General features: G+C 46.0%; 1 protein-coding gene across 2 annotated transcripts in view; it reads right to left on the bottom strand.

Moving 5' to 3' along the window:
* Positions 1-511: 511 nt before the first annotated feature.
* The window catches only part of LAMB1 (laminin subunit beta 1), a 66,404-nt gene continuing 43,552 nt past the window's right edge, over positions 512-23,363 (bottom strand). For both annotated transcript variants that reach the window (XM_040644400.1, XM_040644399.1), the window contains 10 exons: positions 15,075-15,444; positions 12,422-12,606; positions 11,315-11,556; positions 8,483-8,686; positions 7,719-7,863; positions 5,678-5,885; positions 5,312-5,453; positions 2,462-2,638; positions 997-1,156; positions 512-841 (listed from right to left, as the gene is read on the bottom strand). In XM_040644400.1, the coding sequence (XP_040500334.1) occupies positions 705-841; positions 997-1,156; positions 2,462-2,638; positions 5,312-5,453; positions 5,678-5,885; positions 7,719-7,863; positions 8,483-8,686; positions 11,315-11,556; positions 12,422-12,606; positions 15,075-15,444 (1,970 nt within the window). In that variant the 3' untranslated portion in view covers positions 512-704. The remainder of the gene's footprint in view (positions 842-996; positions 1,157-2,461; positions 2,639-5,311; positions 5,454-5,677; positions 5,886-7,718; positions 7,864-8,482; positions 8,687-11,314; positions 11,557-12,421; positions 12,607-15,074; positions 15,445-23,363) is intronic.

The following is a 23,363-nucleotide window of genomic DNA, read 5'->3' on the forward strand; positions in this document are numbered from 1 at the left end:
CAGTGTTTCGTGATTGGTTTGGCCTCACACAGACTGTAGCAGAGTCTTTAGTTTGTGAAATCTAGTAAAGTTGTAGCATCACTTCGATTGCTTCTGCCAACGGAGCAGGGCCAACGTTCATCAGCTCCGGCTGGACTTCATTTCAGCCTTCCCCTCACCACCTAGAATAAGGCCAGGATTGCTGACACTTAAAAGCCACACTTTCCTGATTTTCTAAAAAATGCTTTTTGTTCTCTTTCCCAGAGCAAGGAGTATTTAGAGGAGTTCTGGAGATTGGAGCGACTGAGCAGCCACTGAAATGGTGATGGGGGCTCAGGCTGTAGCCTTCCCCTCCGCCTGGGCACCCCCCCCCCCCCGGGAGGTGATGTTTGAGAGACAGATGTGGGGAGGATAGCAAACAGGTAATAGCTTGTTTATAGACAAATTAGGGTCCCGTGGAGGCAGTCTGTTTATAAAACCACCTTACATTGAAAATATCCTTGCTTCAAGGGATTCACTAACACGAAGTCAGTAAAATTTAAGAATTATCCCAAATATATATTTATACAAAAGCACTGTACTTTAACTCCGTACAAAATGTGATTAAAAACATTAAATAGGTATAGGTAAGGAGTTGTATTTTAAAGATCATGAAGTCAGTTTTTTAAATGAAGCTCTTTTCCTCTGGTCACCTCGGCCCCCTTTGAGCCCTTCCTCCTCCTCCTTTACAAGCAGGTGCTATAAACAGCAACTTTCTGGCTTATATCCTTTAGGAGCGAACGGACTTCTCCTTCCAGTCTTACTAATTCTTGAGCTTTATCTTCTAAATATTTTTGATTGTCCTCATATTTTCTTTCTAAATCTGTGGGACATAAAAAGAAAAGGTCTGAGCAAATTATATTCAGCTTACCCTTTCAGCCCGTAAGGCCTAAGACAACAGATTTGCAACCTTTTAAATAAATGCTGTGCAGGTCTTGATTTTACAATACGTGGTGACAGCGCGAGCCTGAGACCCACCTTTCAGGAGCTGCAGCTTGCTGTTGGCTTGAGCCAGAAGTGCTTTCGCTTCATTTTGTAGCATTTCAGCTTTCCTTCTGGCATCTGCAGATTCTTCGGTTTTTTGAGCAATTAATTTCTCTACCTTCTTATACTTTTCATCAACTTCACTGTCCAGATCCTGCAGTTCCATTTAGACACACAGAGGGGATACATGTAATCACTTGACATTGAGTATCCTTGTGGCAAGCTCGGAAGGGACTCAGGCTTTAAGCTATGGGTGTAAATAATTAAATATTCTGAAACTGTGTTTAAAATGAAAGACATTTTGGAGTGGTGGCAGGTCTCCAGGGCTAAGCCTCCTGTCAGTTAATATTTTTCTCTAGAGACGTTGCAAGACAATTACGTGGCGGTAAAGAAGGTGGTTTGCTGTGATATCAGAAAATCCATTTGAAGAGCTGATAGGACCATCTGGATCGTGACTGGTGTAGGGTGTGTAGAGATTTAAGGGAAGTAAGGAAGGGGGAGATGAGAAATTGGTGAGGGTTTGACAAGGTGGTTGCAGGTGCTTCTTTTGAGAAACGCTGTTCAAACAATAGCCATTGACGGAGGGATTTCAGTGTCAGGAGGTCTTTGCCATTTTTGGAAAAATGCTCTGTAAAAAGACTACTAGGGAGACGTATACTCTCAGAACTGTGAGAAAGTACAAACCATGATAGAAAAAACGGACAGGGTAGTACACTTTTCTTACTGTTTGGTTCTCTTCAGAGGTGGAAGGTGGTCACCCTTCTGTAATGCCTAAAAACTTTAGTCAAGATTTTTCCTTGAGGTTACTGTAAATTTCAGTTTATAACTCCCTACTATTCATTTAACAGTTGGCACATTCCCCTTAAAAGTGTAAAAAGGTTTCTTTGGAGATAAACATTTGCCCACTGAACATGTGTTTTAATCATTACTTGGCTTCCAATGAAAAATTTGGGTTGTATGAGATTTTCTCTGCAAAGTGTAGCACCTTTCAGTAAGAAGCAAGGGGTGGTTAAGTCAGAATGAGTGTAGAAGACATGAGATTTAGCTCCCTGCTAGTGGTTCTGACGGACTCCTTCAGCTTTTTCTACCCTGCTTTTCAAGATTGCTCCAGGGGCCCAGTAATTACCATATGCCATAAAGGCCTTCCTGATCGAATTACCGAAGTAATAAGCTCTGGGTGCTTGTTTTAAGACTTCCGCCCCTAAGTTAATTTTATTTTTCTGTCTCCTTATCCAAGTTCGGATATGAGGGTTTAAGTCAGGCTTCTTGGCCACCTTCATATCCACTCCCACTCTTCTCCATCTGGGTCTCTAACGACTGCTATTTCAAAACAGGTCACTGGGGAGATTTCTGATGAGTAACTGTTGGGTCTGCGTCCCTTCCTGGTTCCAAGGAAGGCAACCAGGAGATGTGTGGCTCCTGTACGAACACAGCTGTGAAATTACAAAGCTGAACCTACCTCTTTAACATCATCTGCGCTCTGCTTCACAGTGTACACCACTTTCTCGATATACTCTGCCTCCCCAGAGTTCTGGGCCGCCTTCCGCTTCAGTTCTTCCATGTTCCTCTCGAGCTCGCTGATGCGCTGGGAGGCGTTGAGCAAGGTCTCCTCAGAAGCAGTGGCTTCAGACTCAATCTACGAGGATAAGGTCAGTCACCCAGCAAGCCCTTAATTTCACAACAAGTGGTAGGGCGTGCTAGGAATACAAGTTCAGAGGAAGAGTAAAAGACGGCTATGCTGGTTTACTCTGGACCCAAAGAAAAAAAATCACTAAAAGGAAAATAAAATTTCAGGAAATCTTCTATAAAGTAAGCAACTTTATTCTTTTCATAATTCTGATGATCTGTCTAGGCTGGCAGTTCATGTAAGCTTCTTACTGAACCAGCCCTTAGACAGCTTGATATGTTGAGAAAGCATGTTAAGGACACCTGCAAGCTTTGGCTAAACAATGGTCACAAATAAGCAGATGTGAGAGGAAGGATTTCCACAGAAATTTCCAAATTCATGTGGGGGGGAAAATAATAACTCCCAAGTCACCTTTCATTTTTCTTGTCAACTCTAAATGTTAAACTCGAGGGGAGGCTATGGGTCTTCAGAAACTACCTGGAAAGTTGAGTGTTACTACAGGCAGACCAGGAACGTTCTTGAAAAGTCACTCTAGGACCGTGAGATGGCATGTCATCTGGAATCCATAAATAGTCTTTTAGGGAAAAAATAGCTGGGTAATTGGAGAGGATCCACATATCTCTTTTCAAAGAATAATCAGTCAACAGTTGATTTTTAAAAGCTAGCTCAGGTAAGCAGTCTGACCCAAGACAGAAGAACCAGTTTCACTGAGCACCTAGTTTTTTGTTGTGTTTTTTTTTTTCTAATTACCTTCAAGGATGGGTCTAGTCCATAGAATTAAGTCTGAAACTAATCAATATAGACATGGCAAAATTTGTTAACCTAAAAGTTTACCCATTAATTTAACATAGAAAAATATTCTTAGGGAGTAGTTGTTATAATTCTTAGAAGATAAGCTTTATAGTTTTATTTATAAATGAGTGAATCGGTTTCGACAAGCTTTCATTAATAGCATAGTCTAGTTTAGAGATTCTTTTTGCTTCTTAACCTAAAACACTTCCTGTCCCCCAGGGTCCCTGAAAACTATCATTATTCACTTGCATTGTTAAGCCAAATATCCCACCTATAATTTGATTAAACCCTGTATTTTCCATTTTGCTTTTCGGAACTTAATTTTTTTTTAATGTTTCTTTATTATGTTAGTCAACATACAGTACATCCCTGCTTTCTGATGCAAAGTTCGATGATTCATTAGTTGCATATAACACTCAGTGCACCATGCAATACGTGCCCTCCTTACTACCCATCACCAGTCTATCCCATTCCCCCACCCCCCTCCCCTCTGAAGCCCTCAGTTTGTTTCTCAGAGTCGGAACTTAAAAAGATTTATTTATTTTAGAGAGCGTGTGTGCCTGCAAAGAGGGGGGAGGGAGAGAGAATGTCAAGCAGAGCATGGAGCCCGGCTCAGAGCTCAGTCTCAACACTGAGAACAGGACCTGACCCAAAACCCAAGAGTTGGAGGCTTAACCAACTGCATCACCCAGGTGCCCCAAAATTTATAAAGTCACCTAAAGTTCATTAAAATGTTAACAGCACACAAAGAAATTTGCAAAACCCTAGAGATAGAAAAAACAGAATAATCAAAGGGCTTAGAACATAGTCTGGTGGAAACATGTAATTTTTCTACACTTGAACAAGAAGGGGCCTTATGTATACTCAAAATTTAAGAAGGGAAAGTGGCCAATGACGATAGAACTGGGGAGGACAGGTTTGTAACAACCAATGGTAGGAAAAGCAGGTTGAAAGACCACCTCCCAGGTTTTAAACATTAGGGGTTGTTGGTCTGGTAAGTGTGACAATGCAGACTAATGGCATCTAATTTCAGAGCATATCCTGAGAAGGTGGGTAGGGATCAGAGGAGTCCATTTTTATAAAACAAATGAACTTCCTAAAATTGGATGGAAAGATTTGCTTGTAGGACTGCTTTTTGAAAAATGAAAATTATATTTTCATTTCTTTTAAGTGATAGGATTTTTAGAATAAAGCATTAAGTGCATGTGAAAAATTCTTCGTGTATGCTTTTACTAGTCAAGAGAATTCTGCATATGATAAGTTTCTGGGACACCTGGCTGGCTCAGTCAGTAGAGCATGTGGCCCTTGATCTCGGGGCTATGAATTCAAGCCCCACACTGGGCTTAGAGTTTACTTTAAATCTTCCATGCATTCTGAACAAAACAGATGGTTCAACTATAAGATCCCTATTAGGTTCATCTAGAACTGGGGACTAAAAGCATTTTGACCTTCATGGCTTTCCAGCAGTTTTAAAAACAGTAAAATTTTGTGAATGCTCACCTCATAAATTTTGAGATACTGGTCTTCACGACGTGGGTTGCTTTTGGGCTGCTTTATAACAGCAGGAGTTTCCTAAAACTAAATTTTGAAATTAATACTATCCTCCGATACTATTCAGTAGTCTATGTGAGTCCTTGAAGGAACAGGAGATAAAAACATACACACTATGAAAGTGAAGGGGGCTGAATGTTCCAGTGCCTTCAGGGTCCTTTTTTCCCTGAAAACATAATGCTTTTAGCCCCCGTGCTAAGAGAGTCATTCGGCTTTAGTGAAATCAGAGCCGTCCTTTCATGCACTGCTGTAGGAGTTTCCACATCACCATCAAACACGCTTACTCTCCAGGTAGAGTCTGTGAGTGTTCTGCCCCCACAGGAAGGATTATACTCTTACCGAAGTTAGCAGGTTCTGGGTTCCTTGGATGTCTTCAACTGCTAGCTTAATGGCTTTCTCGGCGGCGATCTGGGCCTTCTCTGCCTCCTCCAGCGCCTCCTTCACCGTGTCAGCTGTGACTTTGACATCGGTTGCGTTTTTGCTGAGTGAAAGAAGGAGATGATCTATGTAAACATGAAAAAGTTTTTTTTTTTTTTTTTAAAGTTCTGAGAGGAAGCATTTCTTTTAAAGAACAGCCTTCTTGGAATGACCCAGAGAGACTCACGGAGGTCATTCTTAGAAATTTCTGTGGTTAAAGAAAGATTTTTTTACTCCCTGCTGGACACACAGCATAAGCCCCCTAAATGCCCCACCGTCTTCACATACCTGGCTCTTTTAGCTTCTTGCAGCAGCATCTCCGCTCTGGCCACGTCCGCAGCGCTTTGCTGTAGAATAAGCTCGACCTGAGACAGGCTTTCAACTCGTTCCCGAATATCTTCGGTCAGGTTCTGTAACTGCTGCGGGGTGCTGGGCATTTCCATCTTCAGCACTTCGTTAGCCACTGCTTCAATGCTGTCCAGATCCGCACTGTCCTCTGTGGAAAGCAAAGAGGTCCGCATGAAGTGTCACAGTCACGGATGCGTAACTCACTTCGGGGCACACCAGGTGACCCACATTCCGGGGTGACGCCAAGATGTAGGCACTTCCTGTGTAACTATTTATAGTCTGAGTAGTTACATGTGGAAAAAGTAACTACTGGAATTTGCTGTAGACTGGGAAGGTCGAGGAACTGATCAGGTTTTGAAGGATAATAGGATTTGAAAGAAGATGGACATCTCTGGAAGGAGAGACTGTATGGGCCACGCATGTCCTGTGAAAGTCAAGCAGAGCAAATGGTTCAGATTACAGAAGAGTAAAATTTTAGAGCGAGCACTCACATGCAGATGGGGGAAGGGGAGAGAATCTCCAGCAGACTCTGCGTTGTGCGCAGAGCCTGACACGGGGCTCAGTCCCACGACCCTGAGATCATGACCTGAGCCCAAACCAGGACTCGGAGGCTTAACTGACAGCCACCCAGGCGCCCCGAGTAGCACCAACTTTGAAGTGAGGTTGGAAGAACAGCTAGGAGAGTACTGTAAATGCAGAGGTAAAGAGCTGATATTCCTTATATAAATTAACTGGATTCTGCTAGTTACAGGAAGGGAGAAGATCCAGTCAGAGAAGAGAATCTGATAGCATATTATCACAGAAGCCAAGGAATTTCAAATGTCTACTGTGAAAAGTGGTCAGAAAAATGCCCAAGAGGTTAAGCTACGAACATGCCATTGATTTAAGGGTTTTTTTTTTCTAACTATTAAAAAACGTAAAAATGCACCCCTCAGGGTTTAAGCACAGGAAAATATTTGATCACATGTGGCTGCCACAGGATATTTTGTAAGCTATCCAAAGGAGTACCATTGGCTCCTTTCTTATTGCCCATTTTCCTTGCTAACAGAATACTATTTTGTTCAGGCACCCACCTCTAAGGGAAGGTAAACTTAGAGTTAAATGCTGATTAGTCTGCCAATGATGGCAATCCCATTCCATTTGACATTATGCGTGGGATGGGATGCTTTTCTGGCTGGTGAGATTTATGGAGATGACTGCTCTAGGCTTCTGGGGAAGATTTCCTTCCTTTAAAAGATATACAACAGGTGGTCTCTTCTTCCATTAGGTATTATTGAGGCTTTGTGGCAAATTTGAAACTTTGGGCAGCCACCTTGTAACCAGGAGGAAGTGGCCTGAGAACAAAGCAGATATCCTTCTACGTGAGCCCCAGAACTTCGTGCTATGTGATACAGTGTGCATCTTTTTTGACTAAGTCTACTTCAGTTAAAAGTTTTGTGTAACCTGAGGCCAAAACCATCCTTTACTGGTAACACTCGGACTGTGACCAGAAACACTTAAGAGCTCGACCACAAACTAGAGATTTTCTTTTTCTCTATAGAACACGAAGCAATAGAGCTAACCAGAAGTATGATGTCCTGCAAATAATAGGATTGCAAAGCTCTGCAGGCAACATCAAAATAAGCCACTACTTTGAGGATCTAATGAGATTACACAGAATGTCATTAGATCCTCAAACAGATTCCGAATTCAGTTCTCTCCACGTGTGCTTGACTTGATTTCCTACTTGGGTGGGTATCCTATCTGTGTCTGCGTAGCATCAGAGGAGACGACTTACACACACACAAGCTTAAGAAATGCCAACATTTCTTAACATGGATTTTTTTTTTTTTTTTTTTTTTGAAATGTGACTTTATTCCCAGCCAGAATTGATTTTCTCTAAAGTGTAGCCTTGAATTCTGGTCTCTCAAACAGACTTTTAAACGTTTTTTATATTCAATGAGAGGAAGAAATGTCTGAAAGTCAAAAACCAACTCCTTACGGGTCAGAAAGTTTCTGATTTGCTTGATCAGATTCCTCAGGTCCTCGTTGCTCTTGTCCACTTTTTCTTTGGTAGCGTTGGTTTTCAGCAGGACGTTCTGAGCGTTCAATTTTGCCTCATCTGCCCTCAGTTTTGCTTCAGAGACCTAAATATGAGGAATAAATGACCCAGGGAACGACTCACTCTTTCTACGGCAGACCAGAATACTCTAAATGGCCTACAAAATGATGCTGAAAAGCTATGCATTTGGAACCATGGGTTTTAGAAACAAATGTCTCTCGCTCAGCTGTCCTGTGTTCCTCTGTAGACGGAAGTCCTCCGTCTACAGCTGTCCACACAGTGTTCTCATACAGATCAGGCTGGGGCATAAACATTTTCTCCAGTTGTTTCTAACTCCTCCAGAACATTTGGTGGCCTATGAAATACGATGTTAACATGGTCGCTTTAGAAAAACACTGCGTTGCTCAACATGAATTTTTTTATAGTACAGCTCAATCTGTTATTCATAACCCTGGACGCATGATAAGTAATATAATGATCTCAAATCATTGTCATGAGAAGAGAGCAAATTCTTAAATGTTCTATGAAGAAAACCTCCCCGTGTACTTTCTTTCCCTGACCTCACAAAAGCCGGAACTTTCAGACTTGACATGTCCTTGCCCTGCCCCTTTCATTTCACCCTGGAGAACCGATCTCTCCCTTCCAGATCCTCCAGCCTGTCAGTGAGAGCCAACACCACAGAGCGAGGCTGTGCACTGAATTACCATCTTGGAGAGCTGCTCCACCTCGGCCAGCGCGCTCAGGACGTCTCGGTCGAAGTCCATGGCTTTCTGCCAGGCTCCGTGTGCCACCGTGACCAGGCCCCCGCAGCCAGGTCCCCCACACTTCTTCTCGCCTTCATCCGTTCTGCAGCCAGGGCCGCCGCACTCCGTCTCGGAACACGAGGCCCCTGGGGGCGTCCCGCAGGTCTGCAACGAGGGGGAGCAGGCCCTGGCCTTCAGAGAGGGAGTCTGCCGCTCAGCACAGCTGTGCAGGGCCTGGGTGGCCCCAGAGAGCGTGTAGGTGGTCCTCAGCAGGGGCGCTTGGGAACACAGTGTTCAAGGGGGAGAGAGGAGCCCGGAGCTTAGGAATAAGCTGACCTACTCACTGCCAAGGAAACAGTTTACAACGCTTCACCAGTGCCTTCTGCCCCGATGAACTGGAATGCCATCTGGGCGCTGTGTGGGGTGCAAACATTATCTGCTGCGAGGCTGAAATCTGCCAAGAGGAGAGCCAAAGAATGCTTCCCCTTTATCCTAAAGCATTGGATTAAAAAAAAAAAAAATAGGTACTGAGAAACTTTTTTAGACCTAGCACCATGGTCAACTGTTCTGGTTCATAGAGTGACCTAGAAGGCTCCTTATCTGGCCTTTTTTTAGACCTTCAGATCTAGTGAGGAAGACAGGCTCACTCTCCATAAAACAGCCAAGAGGAGGTCAGATGCTGTAAGTGGAAAGGAAAGCAGACAAGGGGAGACCATGGAGGGTTGTAGTCATCGGGGAAGGATGAGCTGACTGGTGAAATTTGAGCAGGGGAAGTGGGAGAACATTCCAGATATGAGAGGGAAACAGAAAACAGTAGGAACAAAGGTAGATTTAACTTTTACAAATAAGCAACCCCCGCCCCCCCCCCACAGTTCTCCTTCCCCAGATTCCTCTTCCTTACCTACCAGAAACTTCCAAAGATCAGAGCCTGACCATGGCATACACACGCAAATGGATAAATGATAAGTTTGCTACATGATGGAAAAGGCTGAGCAGGGGGAGAACTGTGCAGCTGTCCCCTCACACTGAACAGAGGCAGTGAAAAGCAGATAGTGCTTCCCCGCAAGGAAGGTACTCTTTTTAAGAAAGAAAAAAGTTTTTCAATACTCAACTCCTTAGACTAATTTTATGATGATTATAATCCCATTATATCTCTAATAGTCTCTCGTGTATCTGGTTTATAGCACATAAAAAGCTTCAGAAAAGAAAGTTTATTCTTTGTGCTCTAGAAGAACATGGACCTTAAGAAAAGCACAAGGCCTCAGGGACGCTTTCTAAAAACAATCTGACAACACACGAGGAGATCTGTTTTGTATCAGCTGACAGGCATGAAAAAAACCAACATGGGTCTAGCTGAGTATACACAAAGAACGGAAGGTCCTTGAAAAACACAAAGGGACAAAAACCTCTCTACCCAAGAAACGTCAGTATGCAACCTGTAAAGGGAGATGTCAGGAAAATTCCATACATCCAATGAGCAACCAGAAGCTGGCCAAACCCTAGGTTAGCTCACCCAATGGAAAAGCAATCACGGGAAAAGGGCACCCTTTCTTACGGGCCCCACTCCCTCGCTACCCTCTGATCCAAAGCAAACGTCCTTCAGCACGCCCAGCTGCTTTCACTTTAGTGTGTGCATTTTATTTGTGATTACTGGTTTTTATTAGAATTTCTAAGGAAGGAATCAATCCTGGAAGGAAAGAAGATTGAGAGAACTGTCACCTCACGCTGTATATACTGAATTTGTCCCCTAGGAAGCACAGTGGACACACTGCTCTGGGCCTCCATGTTTCTACTCAACCATGACAGGAGATCTACCTGACTTCGATTCCCACTACATGCTATAAAGTGTGATAACACATAACCCTGTAGGCATCGATGACATTTGGCACCGTACAGTAGTGACGGTCAGTAGTGTTTGCCAACTGCAGAGAAAGCGAACAGGTGGGGCAGGTAAGGAGGCAGGGAGGGAGGGGGCTCTTCACTCAAGACAACATCCTAAGGAAGCCTCAACTGTCCCCCAGCTTCTCTGCATCCATCTGCCTCCTGCTTCTGTTGTCCTCTGTGTTCCTAACGTAAGAACACAAGCCCTAGTCTGTGAACAGTACCCTCCAGATTCTCTCAGTAGGTGTCCTTCCCTGAAAAACAATAAGGAAACGAGGACGAAACAGGCAGAGTGTGGCATTTGCTGGCCTTCTGCCGGGTCTCCATTTCATGGGCTCTGGAGTTACTCTCTAAAAGCTTCTGGGAAATGAATGGAGTTACTCTCTAAAAGCTTCTGGGAAATGAATCTAGTTTCGCGGTTGGTCTCAGGGTTAATCTTCACCAGGTAAAGTTACTGGAACAAAGGAACATTTTGATTTACACCCAGGGAAAAAATTCTTGTGCTCCTTTAATTTTTAACAGTCTCTCCCAGAATGGTTCCCGAATTGCTCCACAGAGAAGGGAGGTCGCACTTCGAATCAGAACTACGTGAAAAAAGAGACGTGCACCCTTGGAAGGGTTCGCATTTGAATAAGAAGTCAGCAATTCAATGTAACAGTCTGGGAAAGTAGTCCTGATTCTTTGTATCACAGAGAAACCTCTGGAAGCTGGTGTGTGGGGCAGGTGCGGGGGTCGGGAAGGCGGATGCTGTTCTGATCTGGCTTGGTGGTGGACACCCATAGGTGGTCCAGAACGGAGGCCAGTTTCACTTCTGTGGGTTCATTTGCAAAGTGAACAGGATTACAGACACAACAGGGTGGTTTTTCTTCCTATTGCATCATAGCCTTGGGGCCAAACCCTCAAAAACCTTACCATTTCGGCAGCCGCTGAAAGGTCTAGACTTTGTAGTTTGCCTGCCAGTTCATCCAGAAGCCTGGCCTGTTCCTCTTGTTTCTCCCTGAACTGGGCTTCTCGATCCATCATCAAGTCTTCTACTCTGTCCCGGGTGAGCGCCGACTGCTCCACGGTGCTGTTGGGATCTGTGGTGGAGGCGTTCACCCTCTCCTCTGCCTCTAGAGACATCTGGAAGTACTTGGTAATGCTATCCAAGGCACCTAGGGCACGAAATGAAATTTCCCGCAGTGAAACCTCTTGTGCTCGGTCTCAGGAATGACGCCCGGATCTGGTGTCTGCTGCCCTCAATTTACTGTATGGTTCTGCTCTAAAATTCAGGGACTAAAATCTTTGTGAAGAAACAGAACTTTCCCCCCTTGAGCAATGGCTATCCTTTGTCCCATTAGCAGCTATCCTGGCTCTGGGGGATGCCAAACATCTGGCCGCAGAATTAACTCAGTCATGCAGATGTTTCTACATACAGGCAATCTTCCAGTTCTTTCTCAATAGCCAACAGAGCCAGGCAGCCTGCAGATTACATATCCAGATATTTTTTTCTCTTTTCCTAGTCATTTAACTATTTAGATCCACTCAAATGGCTAGTATGACATATATAAAACAGCATGGCATATTTTGGCTTTGAGGACCTAGCCAGAAAGATAAAGGATCGTGCGTAGAATAGGATGGTTAGTGGGATCTGACGCTGCAAAAATTCTTTCCTCATCAGGCAACATTCTTGAATATAAAAGAATTTGCTGAAATATCGTGATTTCTGAACTATTTGAAAGAGCCCATTTCCAAGAAACGCCAAGGTGGTTAAACCATCCACTGAAAACAAATCAGGAACCAGATCCCATTCTGCCGCTCGCTCCGGGGAACCTCTGCCGTGTCTTAAGCTCTCCGAGTCCCAGGTCCCACGTTTGTAGGCGTGGACTATAATCCTTATTTGTGCCAGAGACGCGGGGAGAAAAAGCTCTACGATTATTAGAAAGCACTGCGTTTTATTCTGAAAGTGCCGTACTAGGGGGGCAGACAGTGGGTTACATCCATTGTCCGGGACTGCGTATTTGCACAAAAAATGCTCACCCCGAATATCTGAGTTTTTGATGAATTCCAATTGCTCAGCAAGCTCTTTCACTGTGTTGTCCAGGTTTTCTGCTTCTGTCTGCAGAGAATCTAGTTCTCTGGCTGTGCTGTTGCTTTGTGAAGCTGTGTCGGACAATTTCACTTCTACTTGAGCCATCTTTTCTGAAACATCTTTGGTTAATTTCCTGTAAAGAGGAGGAGACATTTGCCAAGTAAAATAAACCAAAGGGGAGTTTTGAAGTCTTGTTTTTATATTTGCTACAAATACCGTGCCCCTTACTCTAATTTTAAACCCATTCCAAACTTTCTATTTCCAAGTCCTGGGTTTTATTCTCTTGATCATTAAGAGACTGTATCAAATCTAACAATTTTTCTTTCTTCAAAGACTTTGAAGAAAAACACAGACGTGCCCATCAGCTGTGTGGTGGTGGAAGAATCCTGAAGGGATTCTGAGCACCTGAGCAAAGGTCCAGGGCATGGAGCTCCGGTTTTGAATGTAACAGTGTTAAGCCCATACAGTCCCACAAACTCAAAAGACATAAGTGACTCCAGTGTAGAATCATGCCTCCCAGCCACCTGCCAAAAAAATACTCTTATCTGAATCTCAGGGATCACCTTCAAGATGGGACATGCAGAAAGGAAGTCTCACAGCCACCAGGAACCACGGGAGTCACCAACAGGAGTTTTTCATATACTTCCCCGGTGGTGAGGCCCCATCAAAGGACCCTCCTACTTCTACCAACAAGCAACCTTTTTATTTCTCAAAAGAAAGAAGTTAGTATCTACCAGGATGGACTTTGATACACATTCAGCTTTCACAATATTTCATTTGTAATCTAAACCCAACTGCATTTTCTTCTGTATTTCACATCTCCAAAGCTGTATTTTAAGCATCTATTTGTATATTACTTATAAATACTGTGTGTGTGTGTGTGTGTGTGTAATCACAGCGAAAGTAATATTTAAGAAGACCTCAGTTCTGGGCTTTACTGGGTCACCTAATTCAATGTCTCCTCAGGGAAATACTAGTCAGTATAAAACACTGGGAAAATGTAGGGGGGGCTGAAAGGCTGGGGACCATTTGAAAAATGCCATGTCAGGCCGAGGTAAAATCACAACCCAACTCAAAAAGTACTTAAAAGGATTTGCATGTTAAATTACATTTTATAAACCCAGCCACTTTTTCCTGAGGCAATCATAAGATAGTTTCTTTTTTCAGTGCCTTCTGTTCACCTGCTGATTCACAGAAGGCTTTCCTTTCTTCTCAGCTCTCCTACAATGCTACGATTTTTAAAGAAATCAAATCTAACACTGTATTTTTTAACAATGCCACTTTGGAGCCTAAGACACCCATCTTTGGATGTTGTGTTGAATAAAGATTAATAAAACCAGTTTCCCTGAGATGATTACTGTCCCTGCGATGAGATGACTAGCGAGGGTAGTAACAGTGCCATTTCAGGAATGTAATCTCTCCTCTGGCAGGCTCTCAAAGGACACCCAGCTTGTTTTGTTCTCCCTTGGGTGCATGAGACCAAGGCCAAAAATCAGGTCTTAAATAGGCTTGTGCTCGAACACAGCCTTCCAGAACTTGTTATTGCTGTGTTAGGAGACTGAGCTGTGCACCGTCTTTTTAATGAGCTAAACTTCCTCATTAAATGCATTATCACCCTGTATCAGATGTTTCCTAACGCTCTGGTCGACCACATGCTCTTGGACACAAAACGTCCGGCTTGGAACCAAGGGACCAGCTACTTGAAATCTAGAAGGTCCAGGAAGGATCTCCCACGAGGTGCCTAAGCGCACGTCAGCTATTCCCTTGCTGCGGCTTACAGTGCTGAAATGAAGAGTCCATCTGGCTTCCTAGAGAGGCTGATTCTGGTCCCATCACATGGAAAATGTGGAAAGGGAATTTCCAGGAGCAGGAGAAATGGTCGAAAAATGATCCCCGGGAAGTTGAGCATCACTCAGAGCTCAGTTCTCTCTGCTTTCACTGGCAAAACAGACCCTATGCAGAGAGGATTACCCAGAGAAGGGCTATGAGGGGAATTTTCCACTGTGGTGAATTTGATATAATCAGAGAATGGAGCACTGCTCTAGCGAGCCAGCGGCAGAGCCGCAGAAAGAACTTGGAAATAGGGGTCTTGCTGTGGGTATGAGTTCCTGGCTAGGAGCAACACACAGTAACAACGACTTGCATTCATCGTGTTCTTGGCAATTACACTATCGTCTCCTAGATCAACCCTTCTGCTGCTCTGTAAGGTAAACGTAAATCCTGCCTTCCCCTCCGTAGGAGGGAAGAGAGACGCAGCCTGAGTCATTCAGATTCTCTGGCCTAGCCACTACCCAAGCCACAATGCGTTTACGGATCCTCGCGCTCGGAAGCCGCCGTCCTTGCCACGCTGCCAGCTCGGAGCACCGTCTGCAAAGAGGCGCGCTGAATGGAACCCGCGCACATTCCACGGTGCAGCCTCCGGAATTTGGTCAAAGTTCACTCGCCCAAATGCCTGGAGTAAAGGCTGCTGGAGAGCCACTGACCCGGCATCTGTGTTCGCGCACAGCGCAAGCCACGCTTTCTGATGGAGGCACCGAGCCTGGCGTCTCTCATCAGGTGGAAACGAGACTGAGCGCGCTCCCTGGCCCAGGGACTACTCACTCTGCTTCCTCAAAGAGATCCCCAATGTTTTTCAGCGGCTCCGCGGCGGGGCTCTGGGCCAGGATGTCTCTGATCTCGTGGACTTTTTTCTCCACCGAGTCCACTGTGTCCCGGTATGGCCCGATCACACCACTGATCTTCAAGGCCTTGGCTTTCTCCAGGAACTTCTGGGTCCGATTGGTCAACTCGGCGATGATCACATCCCAGAGAGCGAAGCACTGGTGGCAGGGAGCGCAGTCGGGGAAGACCCCTGAGTACCCGCGCGTGCACTTGTCGCAGCGTGGACCCTCGACCCCCTCGACGCAGACGCACTGGCCAGTGGACTGGTCACACTGCGGTGTCTCAATGCCCCTGGGGTCACAGTCACAGGCTGGAAGGGAAACAGCACTGGATAATCCACTAGATCACAAACTTCCGCGACAAAGACCGGCATTCAGAAGCCGCAGTCCTGTTTTCCCCAAAGGCTTCGGGAGAGACTGGAGCAGCGTCGTTCCCCAGCACAAGCATTACCTAGACACGTGCTAACCACTTACTAACAGTAATAATTTCTTTAAGGTAACACGTAGCATGCCTGGCATTGTGGAAATGGTTTACACGCGCCGTGTCACTGAACCCTACAGGACAGGTGACTTGCCCCAAGTCTTACAGCCAGGAAATGGCCAGGCCAGGATTCAAGAATGTTCAGCCTGCTGCAGCGTCCAGTCTGTCCTCTTAAGCTCCCGCCCACCTCTGCCTCCCTTTGCTTTGGTCTTCCCCACAGACGCTATCAGGGCAGACAACTCAGGTGACATCCTGACCACACTCACGGACCACTCCTGACACCCCCCGCCCGACCTGGTCACCAGACAGAATGGTGACTACCTGATGAACTGCGATGACCGTGACAAAGAGAACACTCTATGAGAAAGAAGTCGCAGGCATTCTAAGTATCTAGTTTAAAGGCTTTCAATTAGGTAGGGTGTGTGGATATCCACCACCGTGATAGCCAGGCCCAGCGCTAAGAGCACAGGCGCACGGGATGTCAGAAGCGAGAGAAGGGACCTGGGAGCCAATCGGCCCCCACTTCTCACTGGTCTGACAGGGCCGGCACCTTAGCCACAACCAACCAGTAGAGGGTAAAATCAGCGTCCTTGGCCAATGGACCTTGGCTCACATTACTTATCACAATGCCTGTGCCATTGAATCTTGCCTTAGAGCCCCAAATCTCAAGAAACTAACTTTTTTTTTTTAAAGATTTATTTATTTTAGAGGGGAGGGGCAGAGGGAAAGGGAGAATCTCAAGTCACGGGGGTGAATCTCATGACCTTGAGATCCTGATCTGGGCCAAAGTCAAGAGTCGGACGCTTAACCCACTGAGCCACCCAGGCGCCCCGGGATTAACTTGGTATTTCACAGTATTTGTACAGTGTCTGAAAAACAAAAGGCCCATACGAACATCTCTGGCCTTAAATCCTTTCTGGGAAAAGGTGGTGGATACAAAAATATACAAAAAACCCACCTCCCCAAAACAAATATATTATTTCCCTGAGGACTCCAAGGGCAGGAGTCCATCTGACACCATCGCTCCCATTCTCTGTACCGAGCACTGGGTAACCTCCAACTAGCGTTCAACGGTCTTTGCCAACTGAGGTTCTAACTTCATTTTCGGTACAGGCACGCAAGGGACATTTACACACCCCTATAAAACAAAGTCCTCCTCCTAAAAATGCAAGTTCGACTGTGGCAAAACAACACATTCATAGTCTCAGTGTTGGAAAATCTTCCTGGGTCAACAGCCACTCTTGGTCCCTGAAAGACTCACTAATGAAACATCTTCCAGAAGCAGTTTCCCAGAGGGTCCTGAGATTTGCTCACTAGTCTCTACCCTCTAAACCCAGAGAGATGCGTTGGTCGCCCATTCATGGGACCCTCGCCACATCCTGCCTCTTATTACTAGTTTCTCTCTCACTGCCTTTGTTGGCCAACGCCACTGAGCAAGTCTGAGGAGTGCCGCAGTGGGGCTAGAAGGCTCCAGCTGTCCGGCGGCTGCGAATCCTGCCTTCCCCACACCCCAGCTATGCAACTGAGGAAACTGAGTCACCGACCTCACATCTGTAAAATGGGGTAATAATGATACCGACCCCACAGGCTCGCTTTCAAGATATGGAAGAGCTTAATTCCAAAGTGCTTAGAGGAATGTCCAACTCACTGTGAGCACTCAGTGAACATTTTTATTATCCTCACTTTCTGTCATGCAAATGTCTGGTAGCTTCCTGACCAGAGTGTTGCTTGACCACATTTCCATTGGGGAAAAAAAAAGCTGTCACGGCCTCATGTTTATCTTTGTATACTTGCCAATAACATCATGATTTTTTTCAAAGATTTAAACTACAGAATAGTCCAGTATCCAACCTTTGGGTTGAAAACATAGCATTCCCTTAGTGCCTTCGGTTTTCAAAACTAAACTTTTTTTCCCCTTAAGCATATTGTTTCTTTCCAGGCACTGCTGGCATTTTATTTTTCCTGTATTTTGGAGGGACACTCTTACGAGTCAGGGAGCAGCTTGAGCGAGCTGTGAGTAGCGTCAAGGGTGTTCCCTGCACCCTTATTTCTAGGAGATGTTCCCGGAGAGAAGGGTTCCATGATCAGTAAGTTCAGGAAATCCATACAAACCAACCTCAAACAAACCTCAGCACACTGAAGGCTCAGGAGTTCTGCAGGAGAAACCTCGTTTCAGGTCGTTTTTACCCAGCTGTATCCCAAACTCATCTGACCACAGAATCTTTTCCTAGTGGAAGAGTGGGAGACCCCCCCCCCCCGAGAAATACCACTGCCTTCATCAGTTTCTGAGGATCAGAAGAACAGGAAGAAATTTGATAATGAAGAATTAACATTGTTTAAATTTAGACGATTTGAACATTTTACCAAACGTTTGGTAAATTCAGACATCTTTCAGACAGCCAGAATTTACACGGGCCATCCAGGTCCTAGAGCCTGTCAAACTTGGGCGTACAGGAGAATCACCTGGAGGGTTCATGAAACACAGGCTGCTCCCCCCCGATCCTCTCCCCCAGATTCGAATCCCTAGGTCTGGGGTGGGACCTGAGAGTTTGTATTTCTAATGGTTGCCAGGTGCTGCGGACACACCTGTCCTAGCCTTCCTCTTGTATGTTAATGCATGCTTGTAGGGGGGGAAAGTAGGGGAGAGGACAGTGAGAACGGGAGAGGGAAGGAGGGGGCAGGCAGGTAGAGGTGAGAGAACGTGTGTGTATTCATCCTTCAAAGGGTGGAGCCGGAGCAGAGGCAGGACTTTGGAAGCTGACCAACGCCGGCTGGTGCACAACCCTAATGACCTTTGTAAGAAGAGGAATGCGTGACGCCATTTGTAAAGAAATGCTTCGACCCCCGCTGGTCCCAGTAAGCGGAGCCATGCGGGCCTAAGTGGCCCAGGAGACCTGTGCCTACTTTACCCTCTCTCTGAGGCTTGGGACAACGGAGGCAGATGGTGCACGTGCTTTTAGTTTAGAAAAAATTTTCCCCATGGATAATGCAAAGGCACACGTTAATTCAGCCCTAAAGAGGTTCTTACTGAATTCATACTTGGGTCAAGGGATGGGTGCATATATTTTTTAATTTCTCTAATAATTTTTCATTTTCTTGCTCTCATTTTTGCCATAGGCATCTTGGAGGGGGGCGAACATGGGCCCCAAACTGTAGGATTTAAAAGGCAGGTGCACTCCCGTGAAGGCTTTGTCCTTCTCTGGGGATAGGGCTGCAGTCCAGGCCGCACAAGGGCAGGCAGGACTCCGGCTCTGTCCAAAAACCAGGACCACGTTAGCTAAACTGACCAACATCCCTTTCCTCTAACTGAAAAATAAAGAGTCACATTTCACAGATAGCCGGACTGCACTTTTGTCACTGAACACTTCCAGCCCGAACTTTCTCTGGAAGGTCACCAAAGGACTACACTGTATCAGGCTTTCAAACTGCACTGGGGAGACCGCTAAGCTCCCGTGGACATGCGCTTCCGTCTCTGCTGCGCTTTCAGAACTGCTCCTCTCCTGGGGACACCTGGGAGGCGAGCACGGGAAGGCCCACGTGCACCACCTCATACAAGGATCCCCCCCCCCCCCAACAGTACTTCCCACTGAAGCAGAAAGGTTGGTTTTCACCTGACAACTGAAAACTTCACGGTCACTGGAATTACGAAGGAGACCCTCCAATCCTAACTCACATTCGCTGGGATCTAAAACTCAGACACAAACTATGCCCACGGTCTCTGACAAGGCCGATGGTTGTTCTCTCTTCAAAGGAAGGGCTAGGGGTCTAAGTGGACCAGCAGCTCAGTCCTGCTTTAAGAAATGGATTCTCTGGCAGAGGATGGAAAACTTTCTCTTGGAAAAAAGAAAGTATTTAGCAAAAGTTGTGGCCTGATCTTTAAGATGAACAAGTCAGGAAGATGAAGGCTAGCGTTTGAAAAATGAGCCCGTAATCATTGGAACGAGCCATTAAGAATTCCACTTTCATCTATAAATACATTCTCAGTTATGTGGTCAGTTTCCTTTGTTTCTACTAAATTTTCTCATCATTTAAAAAGGTGATCTCTAAGAGCTAGGTACATGAAGAATGCACCCAGTTTACAGATATTGAGGCCTAGAAAAAAACACTAGCAAGTCGGGGCGCCTGGGTGGCTCAGTCGTTGGGCATCTGCCTTCGGCTCGGGGCGTGATCCTGGCGTTATGGGATCGAGCCCCACATCGGGCTCCTCTGCTGGGAGCCTGCTTCTTCCTCTCCCACTCCCTCTGCTTGTGTTCCCTCTCTCGCTGGCTGTCTCTATCTCTGTCGAATAAATAAATAAAATCTTAAAAAAAAAAAAAAACACTAGCAAGTCAACCCCAGAAGAGGAAACGTTAGCCTGTGTGCCTCTTATTCAGTAGGTTTAACTTCCTCCTTCCTTTACATCCATCCCTCTCCAACTCCAGGCCCCTCCAGCAACTGAGGAAAGTCTATCCTCCATGGCCTGGCAGTCAAGGCTTTCACAGTCTGGTGAAACCGAATCTCCCCCCAGTGGGTCCCCAGGATGTGGTTTCCTGGGGGCGCCCCGCCCCCCACAGCCTTGCTGCTGCATATTGTCCTTGTTGTCCTCTAGCCAGGACAAGAATTCCTCTCTAAAAACCTGTCATCTGGGGCGCCTGGGTGGCTCAGCTGGTTAAGCATCTGCCTTTGGCTCAGGTCATGATCCAGGGTCCTGGGATCGAGTCCTGCGTCAGGCTCCCCACTCAGAGGGGAGCCTGCTTCACCCTCTGTACCTCCCCCTGCTCGTGCTCCCTCTCTCTCAAATAAATAAAATCTTTAATGATTTTGCTTTAAATTCTCTACCTCCTCAGCCCCACCAATTTTTTTGGCCTTGCTAAAAAGGTTTGGGGACGAAAGGTGGGAAGTAGTGATTTCACTTGCAGAAATGAGCCACCTGGCTCATCAAGCTTTGTCTATAAGGGCCTGGATAGGAAATAGTTAGGTTTTGCAGGCCACAGGTCTCGGTCACGACCACCCAACTCTGGCGGCTTAGTGTGAAGGCAGCCACAGATGAGACACAAACGCACGGGGACAGGCGGTGGGCTGGATCTGCCCCAGTGGCTGTAGTTTGCCTGCCCGTGGCCTGGCCCGCCCTGCAGGGGACACACATGCTGTGATTAGGATCATACGAGATAAGCCTTCCCTCTACTAACAGAGTAGCTGTGGCCCTCTGGAGAAATTAAAGCTGATTTCCCAAGTCACGCTGCAAATAAAGACTAAGGCGGGTGGTTGTTAAACCCGGCCTGAGAAAAGAACACAAACGTCCTAAAAATTCATGTCTAAGCAAAGGAACGCACTTCATTTTTCTATTAGAAACAATCTGAAATGAGAAACAAGCACGAAAGCCTTCTCACCTATGCCCCACATTTCCCATTTGCGCTGGTTTAAGAGACACTGGCCTTTTCCAACAGCCGGAGGCCCTCCCTTTGCTATCTATGAATCAACAGAAAGATTCCCCATGTGACCCTTTGACTCCTGAGGGGCACAATGCAGAGCTCGGAGCTGAGGTTTTCTCCAGCACGTTCGCTGGTGGGTGGATGGGATTCTCTCCACCCCCGGCACAGTGGTGGGCTTGTTCAGACTTGGATGACTGGCCAAGAGCCCCAACCCGCCTGGACAATAGGAACATTCAACAAGTTATAAGTTTGAGGCTCCACTCATTTGTCTCTCACACAACTACATTTTTTTCCATAAGGAGAAAACTTCACTATGACCTTAAGTCCTCCTAGAAGCATGCTGTTTACGATGTGGCACCAGAAAGTCTCAATCTGTGCCCTGGAAGATTTGACACTGAAGACCACTTGGCAATTGATTACCTATTTTGAGAAAAGTAGTCCCATTCTCTCCTCAGGGTTGCATCTCATTTCGGATAACACCTATTCTCGTCCCTGCTCATTGTCGGACCCTGTCCCCCCATTTCCATTTGTGACCACATTCCAGCCCATCCAGAGCCCTGATCTCCATGTGCTGCTTCATTTTGGCCCGTCTCATCCAGTCATACTAGTCCGGTCCCGCTGTCATCCCGTTCACACCAAGGCCCAGTGGCGGCAGTGACCTCCCCATGGTTAAGTCCCAACTCTCTCTCTCTCTCTCTCTCTGGAAACTTTGCAGGTTAGGAACTTTCTCCAGTCCACCAGGTTGTCAAAAACATTTGGGTCCCAACAGTTTCTTACATAACAAGATGACCTTTCTTCTGGATACAACAAAGTATTTGGTAGACATGGATGCCATGGATTTCCCTCTTTGCAGTTTCTAAAACATGACCTAACTTTTCAGCAGAACAAGTTGATACTGTTCCTATAAGCCACAGTTGCTCTGACAGACTCACAGCTGAAAGCTGGAAGATGAAAGGGGAGGGGTAAAGTTCTGAGCATTCAATGAACAAGTCTCTGATTGACTAACTCCGGCGAACAGGCTTTTCATGCACACAAAGCTGAGATGGGGCAAAAGGTCAGCAAGTCTTGGAGGCCAAAGCTATTTTGCCAATGACACATGCTGGTGGAACCGGGCTGTAAAGGATGATAGAACCTTTATCTGAAGCAAGGCAAGCCCTTGGGGCATTATAAGATGGCGGGATCTGCGAGAAGAGTGATTAGACCCTGGAGAAACCCTGTTTTCAACAGGATGTGACTAGTGGGAGCCAATCTGGAGCAGGCGTCCCACTGAATGTCACAGATCTTGTGGAAATGAGAAAATCAGATCCCGTGAAGAACCAACACCTGGACTGATGACCGATGAAGGGAGAAGCACCCACACACACTGCAGTCATCACTTCTGTGGAACAAACCTGAACCTGAGATGTGGGTACAGACCCTTCTGGCTAAGCCTCCACTGAAACAAGAGATCCTGTGCTGTGTATTCGGGTCTTGTCCACTGAGGTTTCCCCACTGTTAAGGAACAGACGGGTGGACTTAAAGGAATACACGGTATCGCTGTTTCTCATCTTTGATGGGAGATACTCAGTGAGCCACTAACTTGAAGATCTGTATTATCTCTTGCCACAGCTGTATCCAAACAAGAAAAAGGTCACTTTTTATTTAGAGTCCGACAGGGACCTAGAGTTTCAGATGTGCCACAAGGAAACGATATCGAAGAACAGTTTAAAAACTACAAAGATAGTTATCCGTACTTATAAGCTTGAAACGTAGGGAAGAAAAGCCAAGCAGGAAACAAAGACTAGGAAACCGGAACGGAAGCAATCTATCAATCCTTCCCACAAATGCTTTTGCTTTAAGATTTGAAAAAGTTATCTGGCAGGTCAAAACCAAAATTGCAACAGCGTAAAAATTAAGCAATCCTTATGATTCACATGATTTTAACAAGTTTTTGTTCTGAAGACGACGTCAAGTTTTCCCCTCATACTCCTGTTTCATCATAAGCCTGAGTGGAAATCTGGCTTTTGTTCACACTTAACAGACTTGGAGCTCCGGTCACCCACTCCTTTGCTGGGCAGCGCGATGCTCGGATATGGCCCTTCGGTTGCCATCGGTGGGGACAGCACGCTAATGCGCCGAGGGCCTGAACTGTCAGCAGAATCTACGGACACACTGGAACCAAACGAGCGACCAGAACCACCGTTTAACCCCCGTGTGCTGACAAGGAAGCGGCCACAAGATACCATTCGCAGGGGCGGAAAAGGATCAGTTCGCAGAACTAGGTCGTGAAGATGAGCCCGTGTTGGTTAAAAGCGTGTAAAAAAGCCCTTCTGTGAGTCCTCACGGTAGTACACGCCTT

The sequence above is a fragment of the Ursus maritimus genome, unplaced genomic scaffold (assembly GCF_017311325.1).
Source record: "Ursus maritimus isolate PB19 unplaced genomic scaffold, ASM1731132v1 scaffold_3, whole genome shotgun sequence".
NCBI classification, from domain to species: domain Eukaryota; kingdom Metazoa; phylum Chordata; class Mammalia; order Carnivora; family Ursidae; genus Ursus; species Ursus maritimus.